The sequence below is a fragment of the Hevea brasiliensis genome, chromosome 14 (assembly GCF_030052815.1).
Source record: "Hevea brasiliensis isolate MT/VB/25A 57/8 chromosome 14, ASM3005281v1, whole genome shotgun sequence".
NCBI lineage: Eukaryota > Viridiplantae > Streptophyta > Magnoliopsida > Malpighiales > Euphorbiaceae > Hevea > Hevea brasiliensis.
Genome location: NC_079506.1, coordinates 442,711 through 457,655, shown reverse-complemented (window position 1 = coordinate 457,655; position 14,945 = coordinate 442,711). Strand labels below are relative to the sequence as shown.

The following is a 14,945-nucleotide window of genomic DNA, read 5'->3' as shown; positions in this document are numbered from 1 at the left end:
AATAAATAAGTTTTAAATATGGATGAGTGCTATTCTGCTTTAAAAAAGTTTTTCCTACACCTAGAGGATGAAATGTGTTTTAAAAAACACTATGTTTGGAGGGGAGGGATTCAGAGGGATGTTTTTGTAGGGAAAAATGCTCATGATTTGTTTCTTTAACAAGTGAGCTCCACAGCCCATTGTCCTCCTAAAACTCATTCCTCCCCTCCGCTTTCCATCCTTTCCCAAACAAAGCCTAAAGTTCATTGGATTCCTTGATATATAAGGACCAAAAAACCCATGGCGGAGGGCCGTCTGCTCAAAATTTAATACAATTTTTCTTTTTATAATTAGTTCTAATTGGAGTTTGAAATTGAAACCTCATGTTCTTACAAACGATTTTAGTATCACTGAATTAATTAAAGTAATTGATAAATTTTTATTTTTTATTTATGCCAAAATATGCATTGGCCCTCGCAACCTTTGAAATCTTGAAAATTTTCCATTGTTATCTTTAAATCTTGTTCTTCAAAGTAAAGCTACTACTTGACTCTTAAAATTAAGGATAATTTTGTAGATGTACTTTATGATTCAGCATTTTATTGCTTACAAAAGAAAATTTTCATTTTCATTAAAATAGTACCCTGAACTATTTTCTGTCAGATTGTTACTTGAAGTTAGCATTCTATTAATGGCTTAAAGGAAATGTAATGATGTAAAAAGTTCAAAGGTATTATTTTGATGACGATTAATATTTTGTCCATTAAGTGATATGATAAAGTGATAAATCATTTTTTGCATTTCTAAAATTATTTCTAAAAAAATTATCACTGAATTGAAAAAGAGTGGAGGTGAATAAATGAGTTAGAGGCAATAGTTCATAAGGTATGATAATTGGATTTATTTGAGTTTGGATCAACCATTGCTAAAAAGGTTGAAGATAACCAATTAATTAATTGGCTCTTGATCCTTATAAACATTTTAGGATTCCTTTCTCTTTTAGATGAGAGACTCTTGTCAACAATTACATGCAACTCTTTGAAATCCAAAAAAATTTTATCTAAACCTTTAAATATGTAATGGTTTTTAATTGATTAAATTGTTGAGATTCAAGCTCATATATTATAATTTTAAAAATAATTTCGATACCACTCATGATTTATAACTCATCAGTAGACAATAATACTTGGTCTGATTCTCTAAATGGAAAAAACATTTGCATGAAATAAAAAGAAAAAGTGAGGGAACCATTGGAATCTTGCTTTGGCTTTATTGCCGTGAAACACAACTAGCATACCAACAGTGGACAACCATGCGTGTATTTCATTACGTCAACAATTTCTTGCTTTCCTCTATTGCTATATAAAGGGGACATCGCTATGAGAAGGAGAAACCATAAGCACTTCAAATCATATAATACCACCAATATGATTACTAAACACTCTCTTCTATTAGGGATTCTAGCAGTCTTGCTGATAAGCTTGTTGGCTTTTACTGAGCCAGCAACAATATTATTAGATGAAGAACACGATGTCCCAAGAGATTTTAGCCGTAGCTATTTTCCTGAAGACTTCACTTTTGGAGTATCCACTTCTGCTTACCAGGTATTAATTACCTGCTTCAGTGGTGGCCTAATAAAGAAATAATGAAGTCTTCAAGTTAGAGTGGAAGTTCTTTATGTTCTTATTTTTCTGAAACAATGAAGAAAAACAGCTAATAATGAACAAGTAGATTCTGAGTGTTTATTAACAAACCATCCAGGCTTATGCATACAAAATATTAGTAGTATATATAGTGTTTAAATCCTTGTTTGTGGCATTCAGGTTGAAGGTGAAGCAAATAAGAAGGGCAGAGGACCTAGCGTGTGGGACATATTTGCCCGTGAGTCTTCAGGTAAGTATATGTTTATATGTTGACTATTTACATATATTATCTCCCTGCAAATTATTAAATATTTCTATGAAATTTTGCAGAGAGGATAAAGGATCAGAGCAATGGAGATGTTGCAGTTGATTTCTATAATCGCTATGCCGTACGATAATTACATTTTTTTTTTCTTGTTTCCTCACAAAATCCTTGTTCACTTTCGAGAAAAAAAAAAAAAAACTAAACAATACCTTTGAAATTGCAGGAAGATATTCAATTAATGAAAGATATAGGTTTAAATGCTTTCAGATTCTCCATTTCATGGTCTAGAATAATACCTAGTAAGTACATTACCAATGTTTGAATTTGCTCCACTACACATTTATAATTAATTATCTACTCTTTTTTTTTTCTTTTCATTTTAAAATTTTAAATATTCAGGTGGAAGAGTACGAGATGGAGTGAATGAGGAAGGGATAGAATTTTACAACAAGCTTATCAATGAAACTAAATCAAAGGGTGATAATTGTCTCTTTCCCTTAAAGGATTCGAATAGAAATTGTCCGCCTTCAATATTTAGAAAATGTGAACAAAAATATATAATGATAACATTATAATAATAAAGGTCAATCTCCCTACTAAAGGTTTCTTTTTTCCTGTTAAAATTGAAAAATGCCAAATGTTCGTTGGAAAATTTGAACAACTAGTGATGCTGCTAACCACCTTACATTGTCAAATATTTTATTGAATTCAACAGAATATTTGATTAAATTATATTGCATTATGCCCTATCAAATGTATTAGAACACACACACTTCTAATTTATTGTATTTGCAAAATTAGGTTTGGAGTCTTTCGTAACAATTTTTCATTGGGATACTCCTCAAGCCCTAGAAGACAAGTATGGTGGCTTTTTAAGCCGTTGTATTGTGTAAGTATGCAACCTTATACTACATTTCTAAAATAGTAAAGGTTGAAGCCTGGATATCTATCTATTTCTTTGAATTATAATATTCTCATCTCTAGCTTATTACAACTAATAAAATATTTTATTAAACAATCATATAAAATATAGAGATGATTTTCGTGACTTTGCGGATCTATGCTTCCAAAAATTTGGTGATCGAGTGAAGCATTGGATGACATTAAATGAACCATGGGCTGTTACCGGGTTCGGCTATGACTTGGGCATCCATGCTCCTGGCCGATGCTCATCTTGGGTGAATATTGAATGCTCTGGAGGAAACTCAGCCACAGAACCTTACATAGTTGCTCATCATTTGCTCCTTTCTCATGCGGCAGCTGTCCAAGTATACAGAGAAAAATACCAGGTATACACACACACACACACATATATATATATATTACTCTTTCAAATAGAAACATATGTACATCTGAACTTATTTTTGTTGATTGTGTAGGCAGAACAAAAGGGCGAAATTGGGATAACACTCTTTACTTTTTGGTTTGAACCTTTCTCCAATAGTATAGCTGATAGAGAAGCAGCTAAAACAGCCCTTGATTTTATGTTTGGATTGTGAGTATTTCTTTCAAATTAATTAAGCTTTTTTATAGGAATAAATTATGCTCACAAGCGTTTAATTAATAATATACAAAAATTTTCGATCTTTTTCAGGTTTATGCATCCTATGACCTATGGCCACTACCCAAGAAGTGTGCAAACTTTAGTTGGAAATAAATTGCAAAAATTTACTTGCAGAGAATCTCAGTTGCTTAAAGGATCATATGATTTTGTTGGGTTGCAATACTACACTTCATATTATGCAAAAGAAAATGCCAATGTTAATCCATATTATATTAGATATACAACTGATCATCGTGTTACTGAAACTCGTAAGTTTACTTATGTAAAAATATGATACTCTTTTTCAATAAGCAAATATGACACATTGATAGCGAGAAGGAAAAAAAATGGGTATGTATAAAAAAAAATCCAAATTAACTTCAATATAGCTTATCACCACATGTTGTATATGCTTGTTAATAAGGATTTTCTTTAGCCCATAACAACATGCTAATTTTCTTTTTATTACAGCTTACGGTGAAGATGGTAAACTCATTGGTCCACAGGTTAGTGCCCAAGAAAATGAATTGATAAAAATATAATGGAGAGAATTATACATTTGTGGATTGTATCAATGACATAGAGATAAATCATGCAGGCATACTCTCCTTGGTTTTATATTTATCCGAAAGGTATTCGACATCTTTTAAACTATACTAAAGATACATACAACAATCCAGTAATTTACATCACTGAGAATGGTAAGTCATTTATGCCTTTCTCATGTCGAGATGGAAAGTACTTAATTATAGATATATTTACATCTAATTTCTTTTTCTATACTATTAGGGGTTGACGAGTACAACAATGAAACGCTAAGCTGGCAGGAGGGGACTCTAGATGACCACAGGATTCAATATTATAAAACCCATCTTTGGAATGTACTTGGATCCATCAAGTGAGTAAAATCTCCAAGATAATTATCTACAAGTTTTCGATAATCATTTGCCTAATGATGATTGGTTTTGGCAGGGAGTACAATGTTAATGTCAAAGGTTACTTTGCTTGGTCATTTATGGATAACTACGAATGGAATATTGGTTATACTTCCAGATTTGGTTTGTACTACGTGGACTACAAAGATAACATGAAAAGACACCCCAAGAACTCAGCTTCTTGGTTTGCATCTTTCCTCGATAGTAGGCGAGAATGGATTCTTCCGATTAGTTCGAACGTGACCAAGATTTCTTCAAGGGCTAGCAAATACATATAGCTAGCATGTGCCTTGTAGAGGTGCTGCATTTGTGTGACTTTTGTGTGTCTTGCTACTAAATAACATCACTGGACTACTGCTCAACTCCAGTGACTTGATTTGGTGCCCGGCTGCCGTTTGATTTGGTGTTTCTGCTCCTTGATGGCCTTTGGATTCTGCTTAAGCTTCAGTTCTTTTTTCAGTTGTTGATTTTAATTGCTTTAGTTGCTGGGTGTTGTTTGGGTATTGCTTTTGGTTTTTCGAAATGTTGGTTTTCTTAATGCTTTGCGCTTTCCCCTTGTACTAGTCCATGGTCTGTTTTGCCTTTTTGTTTGGGCTGCAATCGCTGGTCTTGGTTTAGTTGGATTTGCTCATACTAAGTTTTTTCTGGTTTGATTTTAAAAAAATTTTGTTTCCTTTTAAATAATTAAAAAAAAAACCAATGACTTGTTTTGTATTAAAATTAATTATGGTGATCGTGTGTCCTCTATAAAATTAAAGGTTTCATTTGACTGGAATTGAAAGTAAAGTAGAAATAATATTTCATGGATTTTAGTCCTTTCCTAACTGCAACTAAATTCAGGCATTTTAATTATAGAATTCGCTTTTTTTGATAAGCTAATTAGAATTCGCTTTTCTTGTGTCATATATTTAAGCTACAAAACAACGGTAGCATATGAATTCTGCAGAAATCTGTGGACTGCGTTTTTTTTTTTTTTTTAATCAAGAAATAACTTTATTAATATGAAAAGGATACAATTTGGTATAGCAAATTTGATGTTTCTGATAAGCGTAAGAGTGAAGATATTCTGCTCAATTTCTTGAAAGCCCATTCCATAAGAGTTTGAAAACAGACTCTATACTGATCTCATGATTAACAACTCCTCAGGGAGAAGAGGAAACCGTAAGATATGAAGGAAATAAATCGAAAGAAGAATTTGCAAACCCCAGCAGGAGAAACGAGCTGACACAATTCATTTTATATAGCATTCAATATATAATTAAATTTATTGTTTATCATAACTATAAAAATAAATTTTTTATTTCATTTCATTTTCCAAAATTCATTTTATATAGCATTCAATATATAATTAAAAACATGTCTTTTATTAAATGAATACTAAAATAAGATAAATAAAAATAAAATAACATTAAAGTGAATTAAAAATTATTAAATATATAAAAGAGAGAGAGAAAAAGCAAAGTATTTAACTCCATATAACTACTTTCATAGCATAATTTTAAATTATTTTATTAATTTTAATATATATATATAATTCTTAAATTTTTATAATTAAATGAAATAATTAAAAATTTAAGATTCATAAATGAGAAATTTATAAAATTATTAAAATATGTCTAATATTTTTAATTAGTTAACCATAAAAATTGTGATAATAATGGTAATAGTAAAATTAATTAATGGCAATAATAATGGTAATAATTAATTACATTAATTAATATAATTATTAAGTTTAACCTCTATATATATATAAAATAAAGAGTTTTTCTTATATCTAATTAAATTGAGGTTTCTACATAATAATAATAATAATAATAATAATAATAATAATAATAATAATAATAATAATAATAGCTACTTATTACAATATTAAAGTAATAACAAATAAATAGTTTGTAACTTATATACACATAATTAGGGAATTAATAACTTAATCATAATTTAAAAAATTGTATAATTAATTAATTTTTCTAAATGATAATAAAACAATATAACATAATTAATATTAACCAAAGTAATAATATTAATTATTTATTAATATACTATAAAAAATAAAAAAAATAAAAATTGAATATTGATATAAATTTCTTATTTGCCATAACTATGAAAATAAATTTATTTCATTTCATTTTTTCATAATTCATTATATATATATATATATATATATATATATATATATATATATATATATATATATATATATATATATATATATATCATTTAATATATAATTAAAAATATATCTCCTGATTCCTGATTTTAATTTAGAGCATATATTTTAAAGAAAATTAAACTTAATGAAAAATTTTATCATTAATTTCTAAAAAAAATTCAAATATATCATAATTCTTAGTTTTAATTTTAAACCTATATATATATATATATATCTTAATCGCTAAGAATCCTAGTCCTAATCTAGAGTAGATATTTGAAAGGAAATTAAATTTAATTAAAATTATTAGGAAATATAAATAAAATTTAATTTTGACCTTTATTTTTTAAAAAAAAAATTAAAGATTAATTACCTTTAAAATTTTAATCATTAATTTCTCACAAGAATTTGAATATCCCATAATTTCTGATTTTAATTTAAAGCATATATTTTAAAAGAAATCAAACTTAATGAAAATTTTTATCATTAATTTCTAAAAAAAATTTAAATATCTCCTGATTCTTAGTTCTAATTTTAAACATATATTTTAAAGGAAATTAAACCTAATTATAGTCATTAATAATTTTTCATTATTTAAATTTGGAAGATCATATAAATTAAGAATTGTATTTAGAAAATTAGATTATTTAATAATTATATATTACAACTATTTAGAAAATATAGATAAAATTTAATTTTGATTTTTTTTTAAAATAACCTTTAATAATTAAGCATCTTTTAAAAAAAATTCAATCATTAATTTCTCACAAATATTCAAATATCCTTGATTTTTTGTTCTAATTTAGAACAAATATTTTTTAAAAAAATAAATTTAATTAAAACTATTTATGAAATATAAATAAAATTTAATGTTGACTTTTCATTTTTTTAAAAAAAATTAAAGATATTTAAATTTACAAGTTATATAATAATTATATATTTGAACTTTTTAGAAAAATACTGAAAAGATTAGGTCTTCAAGGCAGAATCTTTTTTGTAGTTACCATTCTTTCTTATTCTCTTTCATTTATTAGTGTTTTGCTTTAAAATGACAATCCCCCTTGTGATTCTTTCTGGATTCTCACTTCTTCTACTACTCTTTATGGTAATTTTGCTATATTTTTTTTTCATTTGACTTGGTTACACTCGGTTTTATATTCTGTTTCTTGTTGGAATTGTTGATTTTCTACTTAAATTCTCTAAAAAGAAAAATATTTCAACTTTATTTTCAAAGAACATGAAAAATCTTCCTTACTAAGAAGAATAGAATATTATTCCCTTAATTTCTTGTACTCAAAAAATTGAATTTTGATATTGATAAAAAAGAAAATATATGTATTTAAGCATATTGAAGATCCTTTTTATGTGTTTTTAGGCAGTAAAAAGTTAAATTTGGATTATAATTTAAAAATTAAATAAGGAAAAAAAATTACTATCAATAAAATTAACAAATAAGATAAGGAAAAAAATTGCTAGCAATAAATTTAATTTAATATAATTGGCATATGTGGAAAAGAGAAAATATTGTTAGTAATAAATTCAATTTAATATTGCTAGCAATAAATTCAATTTAATATTACCACTTCGTATTGTCACTTAGCATGGAAAAAAATTTGACTACTTTAAATAGTATCACGTGACATAAATATAATTATTTTAGAATCCTATGTGACAGCATAAGAAAAAAAACATGTCTACTTTATATATAGATATAGATTAAATTTGGATTATAACTTAAAAATTAAATAGCAATTATATATTACAATTATATAGGATATTAAATTAAAATTAAAGATTAAAATTATGAAAAATTAATATTCTATAAATACTATATGAAATTTAATAAATATCAATTTAATAAATTGAATAAATTTAACAAATTCATTTAATATAATACACATATATGGGAAGGGAAAAAATTACTAGTAATAAATTCAATTTAATATTGCTACTTGACATAAATGTAATAATGTTGGAATCCTATGTGGCAACGTAAGAGAAAACTTGATTACTTTAAATATTACCACGTGGTATAAATATAATAGTTTTATAATCAGCACTAGAGAAACACCATTATGTTTTATATATATATATGCGCACTACCTGACAATAACTTTTGACTTCTTTTGTTCGTGTTCATTCATACCAGAAATAAATAACACACACTGATGTGTTGCTCCATTCAAGTCCACAGAATAACAGGATATTCAGGATTTTTTTTTATTTGAAAATAAATAATTTTAATAAAATTCAAGAAAAACTTAACAGAAGGGTCCATCCTAAGATAATATTCAGCTTAACACATAATATACGAGTCAAAGTCAGAAATTCAATTCAATTGTGGAGTATGGAGTAGGGAATCATTGAAGATGACTTTTACCATAAGAAAGAAGGGCAATTGACACCATTTTGCATACTCATCAATCTTGAGGGAAATTTCCTTCGATTTATTGGAGGTGACCATCAAAGAAATTTCTCAATAGGTAGTATATTTATGTGTTAAGAGATTAAAGGTTTTGTTATAGATCTAGAGAGCTCAAAGCGCCTGGCGAGAATTTTTCTTGATGGGCATTATGAAATAACACACTCATGAGCTCGACACCACATTAATCCCACCACATGAACCCAAAACCTTAAGTCAATGGGTCTATAGGTTCTTTCCACTTATATGCCTCTCACTCATCCCATCTTTTTCTGATATGAGTGTAACGATCGGGAACCAACCATTAGAGGAATTGTCCGCTTTGGCCATAAGCCTCACGGTTTTGTCCCATAGGTGGAATGGAGAACTTCCCAGGAGGTCACCCATCCTAGGATTTCTCTCAAGCGAGCACGTTTAGCCCTGGAGTTCTTCCAACTCTCCAGGCCATTCCACCAAAAGGCGCCTCTAGTGATTAGTTCTCCCATTTTATATATCATTACTTTTTGAGCCCAAGACCATCTCCATGCTTTGCCGATGTGGGATTTGCCTAAGGGACCTTTCTCCCCCCCTTTTCGGGACTCAGCGTCCTCGCTGAGGTTTGCCCCACCATCGCCCAAGAGGACACGCGAGCGGCTCTGATACCAATTGTAACGATCGGGAACTAACCATTAGAGGAATTGTCCGCTTTGGCCATAAGCCTCACGATTTTGTCCCATAGGTGGAATGGAGAACTTCCCAGGAGGTCACCCATCCTAGGATTTCTCTCAAGCGAGCACGTTTAACCCTGGAGTTCTTCCAACTCTCCAGGCCATTCCACCAAAAGGCGCCTCTAGTGATTAGTTCCCCCATTTTATATATCATTACTTTTTGAGCCCAAGACTATCTCCGTGCTTTGCCGATGTGGGATTTGCCTAAGGGACCTTTAGTTGTAACACCCTCCCGGTAGCAACTCCGTACATTCTACTGTTCCGGTGACCAGTGTCAGTCCGGATAGCTAGAACGTCCGGAAAAATATTTAAACTAAAGTGAGGAACCATAATTAACTCAAATATTAATAAGAAAAATTTAGGAAAAATTTTAGAAATAAAACACAACCAAGTTAAATGAGCCGGTACCCTAGCGATGGGTAACCTAGTGAGAAGTTGCGGTTCTCACAACTAGAAGCCCTAGACCCGGGGAAAAATTTATAAAATAATTTTTGGGACTCCAGAGAAGGGTCATTGAGGTTCCTATGGCATTATAATGCCAAGAAAATATTTAGAAAAATTTTTCAATCGGTACAGACAATTTTGACCCGTTAAGCCAAACGGAGGGCATTTTGGTCATTTCGCCTTCAGAGGCGATTTTTGGCCGACTTGTCCAGTTAAGTAAATAATTATTTTGATCTAAAATGTGAATAAATATTGTTGAAAAATTGAATTGAGAATGAGTAGAAAAGAAAGAAAAGAAAAATAAAGGAAATTAGGGATAATGACATCACATGATGTCATTCACTTACTCCCAACCAATCAAATTTCAACAAGTTATTAAACACCACTTAAAAGAGAATAAAATGAAGAAAATAACAAAAACTATTCTGCCATCTTCTCCCATCAAAACCAGCCGCACCACATAGCCATGAAAGTCCTCCATTTCTCTTTTTCCTTCTAGCTTGGATTTCTCTCTATTCTTACCCCAAAACCCTTAGGTCCCTTCAATAAAATTTGTCACCCAACCTTGCTAGAGTGTTTGGCAGCCAAGAAAACAAAAGAAAGTGAAGAATTCATAAGAGAAAATTCTGCCCTACTAAGGTTAGTGCTTATTTATGCATATATCTCTCTTATTCCATGTTAGGGACTTAAAATGAGTATGAAATTATAAATTAAATGAAATAAAACTTATGTGTATGTACACCATGGAATTCGGTAGCCCTAAAGAAGGGATAATATTGATTGTTTTGATGGGCTTAGAGTGGACTAGAGATGATGTTTAAAGTATATATATATATGGATAATGAATTAGTGAGTTTAACTAAGGTATCTTGTGTGAATTTGAAATGGGGAATTAGGGTTTTGGAGAGAAACTTGGACTTTGCTTATGTAATGGTGAATGAACATTCTAATGGTCAATTAGTGACCATTTGAGGTAAGTTGACCATAATTTGGAGTGAATTATAGCATGACAAACTGATTTGGTATGCTGCCTAGTGAGAGCAGCAGGTGTGGCTGTGAGTCCAGCCTGTTTGGACAGCCATAACTTTGGCTGTGTAGGTTCAATTGGTGTTTGGCCAATTGGACATGAAACTAGACACATAATGGCACAATTTTGGTGAAGAAACCATGCCCAAAAGACCAAAGCAAGTGGACCAAAAACTTGCCCCAATCCGGATGTCCTGCAACCAGATTCTGCAGAATGACCAAATGAACAGTGATTGTTCATTTGGCCATAACTCATTGTAGAATGGCCCAATTGACCTGAAATTTTTACAGCAACAAGTTAAGATATAGACCAACAACTTTCATGAAGAAACCTACCCCAAATTATGACCAGAACTTATCCAACAAGGCAGTTGCAGTCACTGTTCACTGCACTGTAGATATGGTCAGTTCTGAAATTTTTCAATCCGGCCAGTTGTGGTTTTTGGACCATAACTTGAGCTACAAAACTCCAAATGGAGTGATTCAAAAAAAGAAATTCAACTAGACAAAATAAGGAACAACTTTCATGTTTATCATTTTCTCAAATTCCCACTGCAACAGTAACTAATGGAACAGTAAATTTAGGGTATAAAAACTGAAAATTCTGCTCCATTAGTTTTAAGCTTAGAAATGGTATTGGTGATTAATGCCAACAAGTTTTGAATGCAAAATGTGGTATGTTGGGAGTGTTAAAACCAATGTACCTATTTTCTATGCAAAAGTCAACATTTTTGTTGACTAATGAAGTGAATAGTAACACCAAAGCTTGAAATTCAAAAATTACAAAATTCAAAAGTATCAAATGCCCTAGTATACCTAACAAGATTGGTTTGGATAGTTTGGCATGACAATAGGGTTCAGTTAGCAGTACTACACATGGCATTAAGCCATTCTGTGATTTCATGGCTTTTAGCCATTCTGACATTGTGTTGATATTTGGCCTTGTGCATATTGTCATTACAGCTTATTAGCTGTTCTGTTGCACACCGCGAGATGCATATGTGACCGATAGTGTGACGGCCCGAGGTACTAGATACCCAATGCCAGTTTACCCGTTTATCCAGTCCAGTCGTCCAGTATAGGTTACTTGGGCAACCAAAAGAATGAACGTGGATAAATTTAACGAAATAATGAATATAACAAGTACAAAACAAGTAAGACATCGATACATTCAATACATATTTATTTCTGTTATTTCCTTTTATTTTATTATTGGCACCACTAAGCATTATTGCTTAGCGCGTTGCTTTTGCCACGCGTAGGTTCTGGAGATACTGATCGAGAGCCCAGTAGACCACAGACTGGGTGAGACCTCCTACAGCTTTGCATAGTGTCCGTGTCATCTCACCATCTTCAGTGCATTGGTAGGACACTAGGTTTCATTTTGGTACTTTGTAATTAACTTTTATTTTCTTTTGTGTAAATGGAACTTATGTAATGTATTTTGATGTTAACATAAATAGTGAAAAATTGTGTTTATGAATGGAAATTAAGAAATTTTCTTTTTTATTATTATTATTATTGCTTGTATATGAATGCTATGAGAAATGAATGTTTGAGTAATGGAAAGGTTGTTGAAAAATAATTGAGACCTTGTTGATGATTATTGGAGTTGAGAGTGATTGGATATGAATATTGAAAGTGTTTTTCACAGGTTCCGAAGAACTGTTTTCTCCATTTTTAGCCTGCATCACGATTCTCTATAAATTTTCGGAACCTCAAATAAATTATAATTTCAATAAATGACTTAAATGAATTATATTTCACAAGTTATATTCAAAACTATGATAAAAATTAATTAAGATAAAATAGAGTGTTCCGGTACATCGTGTGACATAGCTTACTCGGATATACTGTAGACGGGTAAGGGGTGTCACATTTAGTGGTATCAGAGCACGATTTAGGCGTTTCTGGGCCTAGATTGAGTCCATACCATGCATTGCATTTGTAAGAGTCGAGGTGACACTAATGCAGATCTGTTTGTCTTTATTATTTTGAATAGGATATGGACCCTACATCTCAGAGGGCAGTTGAGGAGGAAGTGGAGAGTCATGCTCCACCTGCAGCAGCTGAGACTAGGGGTAGGGGAGAACCTGCTCCGCCAGCTCAAGCAGAGCCTGCTCAGCCTCCACAAGCCATGTTCCAGCAAATGGCCGAATTCTTCAGACAAATGGCTGGGGTAATGCCAGCACCACCACCACCACCACCACCTCCACAACCAAAATCACACCTGGAAAAATTGAGAAAATTTGGAACAGTGGACTTCTTTGGCAAGAGAGAAGATGATTCTGTGGCAGCCAAAAATTGGTTGAACAGAACTGTCAGAGTTTTAAAACAACTCCACTGCACTCCAGAACAAAATCTAGAAGCTGTTGTATCTTTGTTGCAAGATGATGCATATGAATGGTGGGATACGGTGTCCAGTGAAGTACAGCCAGAAGTAATAACTTGAGACTTCTTCCTCTCTGAATTCAAGAAGAAATACGTGGGTAGTGTATACCTGGAAGAGAGAAGAAGAGAGTTCATTAACCTGAGGCAGAGACAGCTAACAGTGGCCGAGTATGAAAAGGAATTCGTCAGATTGAGCCGCTACGGAAGGGAGATAGTCCCTAATGAGGCTGAAAGGTGTAAGAGATTTGAAGAGGGATTAAATGACAACATAAAGATCATGATCACTGCCTTGGGAATCATAGACTTGACCAAGTTAGTGGAAGCTGCAATAAAAGTTGAAAAAGTAAGAATAAGTGAGCAAACCAGAAGAGAGAGACAGCAGAAGAGGGGCCAGTCACCTAGTTCATCTCCCTGCATCCGGGAAGAAGTTCAAAGGTCCACCGCATAGAGTTCAGTCAACCACAAGGTCGTGGTCATTTCAAGGGCCCAGCCACGCTCACCCCTAGGAGAGGTCACCCACACCATCGGTGGGCGCTCTCCAGGATGGGGTTCAGGGACCAGCCCAGATCTTCTCAGATGTCCACATTGCCTGAAGTGGCATAAGGGGGAGTGTTGGAGAGTGACTGGTGCCTGCTTAAGGTGTGGGTCGACAGAGCATCAGCTGAGGAACTGTCCACGTAGAACTACTACAGCTGCTCCAACACAAGCAGACAGACCTGCTCCTGCACCACAAAGGGGTAGAAAATCTGGCAAATCTGAGGTAGTAGGACCATCACAGAGGCCTACATCTGAGCCAGCAGAGAGGCCTGAGGGCAGACCACCTGCCAGAGCTTATGCCATGAGAGCTCAGGAGGAGCGAGATGCCCTGGACATCATCAGGGGTACGTTCTCCCTCTAAAATACATTTGTGTATGCACTGGTGGATCCAGGATCCACTCATTCATACATCTGCATCAACCTACCCATAGAAAGGGGGATACTAGTAGGGGAGAGTGACCAAGACATTCTGGTCACAAATCCATTGGGCCACAGTGTAGTAGTGAACAAAGTGTATAAGGGTTGCTCGTTAAGGATTCAGGGGTATGAATTCTTGGCAGACTTGATTGAGTTGCCCTTCCACGAGTTTGACGTGATTTTGGGAATGGACTGGTTGTCACGTCATCAGGCAATAGTTGATTGCAAATTGAAGAGAATTTCTCTGAAAACTTTGGAGGGAAATGAAATCACTGTTGTGGGTGAAAGGACAGATTTCTTGTCCAATGTCATCTCAGCCACAGTTGCAAGGAAACTAATGAGAAAAGGCTGTGAAGCCTACCTAGCACATGTGATGGATACTAGGCAGGCTAAGCCAGATCTGTGTGACATACCCACAGTAAAAGACTTCCCAGATGTATTTCCTGAAGAGTTGCCTGGTTTACCACCAGAAAGGGAAGTCGAG

The 14,945-nt window shown here is 32.5% G+C and overlaps 1 protein-coding gene across 2 annotated transcripts; it reads left to right on the top strand.

Moving 5' to 3' along the window:
• Positions 1-1,374: 1,374 nt before the first annotated feature.
• LOC110657475 (beta-glucosidase 24) lies at positions 1,375-4,982 on the top strand. 2 transcript variants are annotated; one of them, XM_021814693.2, is made up of 13 exons: positions 1,375-1,583; positions 1,803-1,872; positions 1,953-2,011; positions 2,111-2,186; positions 2,287-2,364; positions 2,689-2,776; positions 2,921-3,176; positions 3,267-3,382; positions 3,482-3,699; positions 3,902-3,936; positions 4,029-4,062; positions 4,220-4,328; positions 4,403-4,982. In XM_021814693.2, exons 1-13 carry the CDS (start codon positions 1,407-1,409, stop codon positions 4,641-4,643), a joined length of 1,557 nt encoding a protein of 518 aa, XP_021670385.2. In that variant the 5' UTR covers positions 1,375-1,406; the 3' UTR covers positions 4,644-4,982. The 2 variants fall into 2 exon arrangements, with proteins under 2 accessions (XP_021670385.2, XP_021670384.2); XM_021814692.2 differs by having other exon boundaries at positions 4,029-4,131.
• The last annotated feature ends 9,963 nt before the right edge of the window (positions 4,983-14,945 follow it).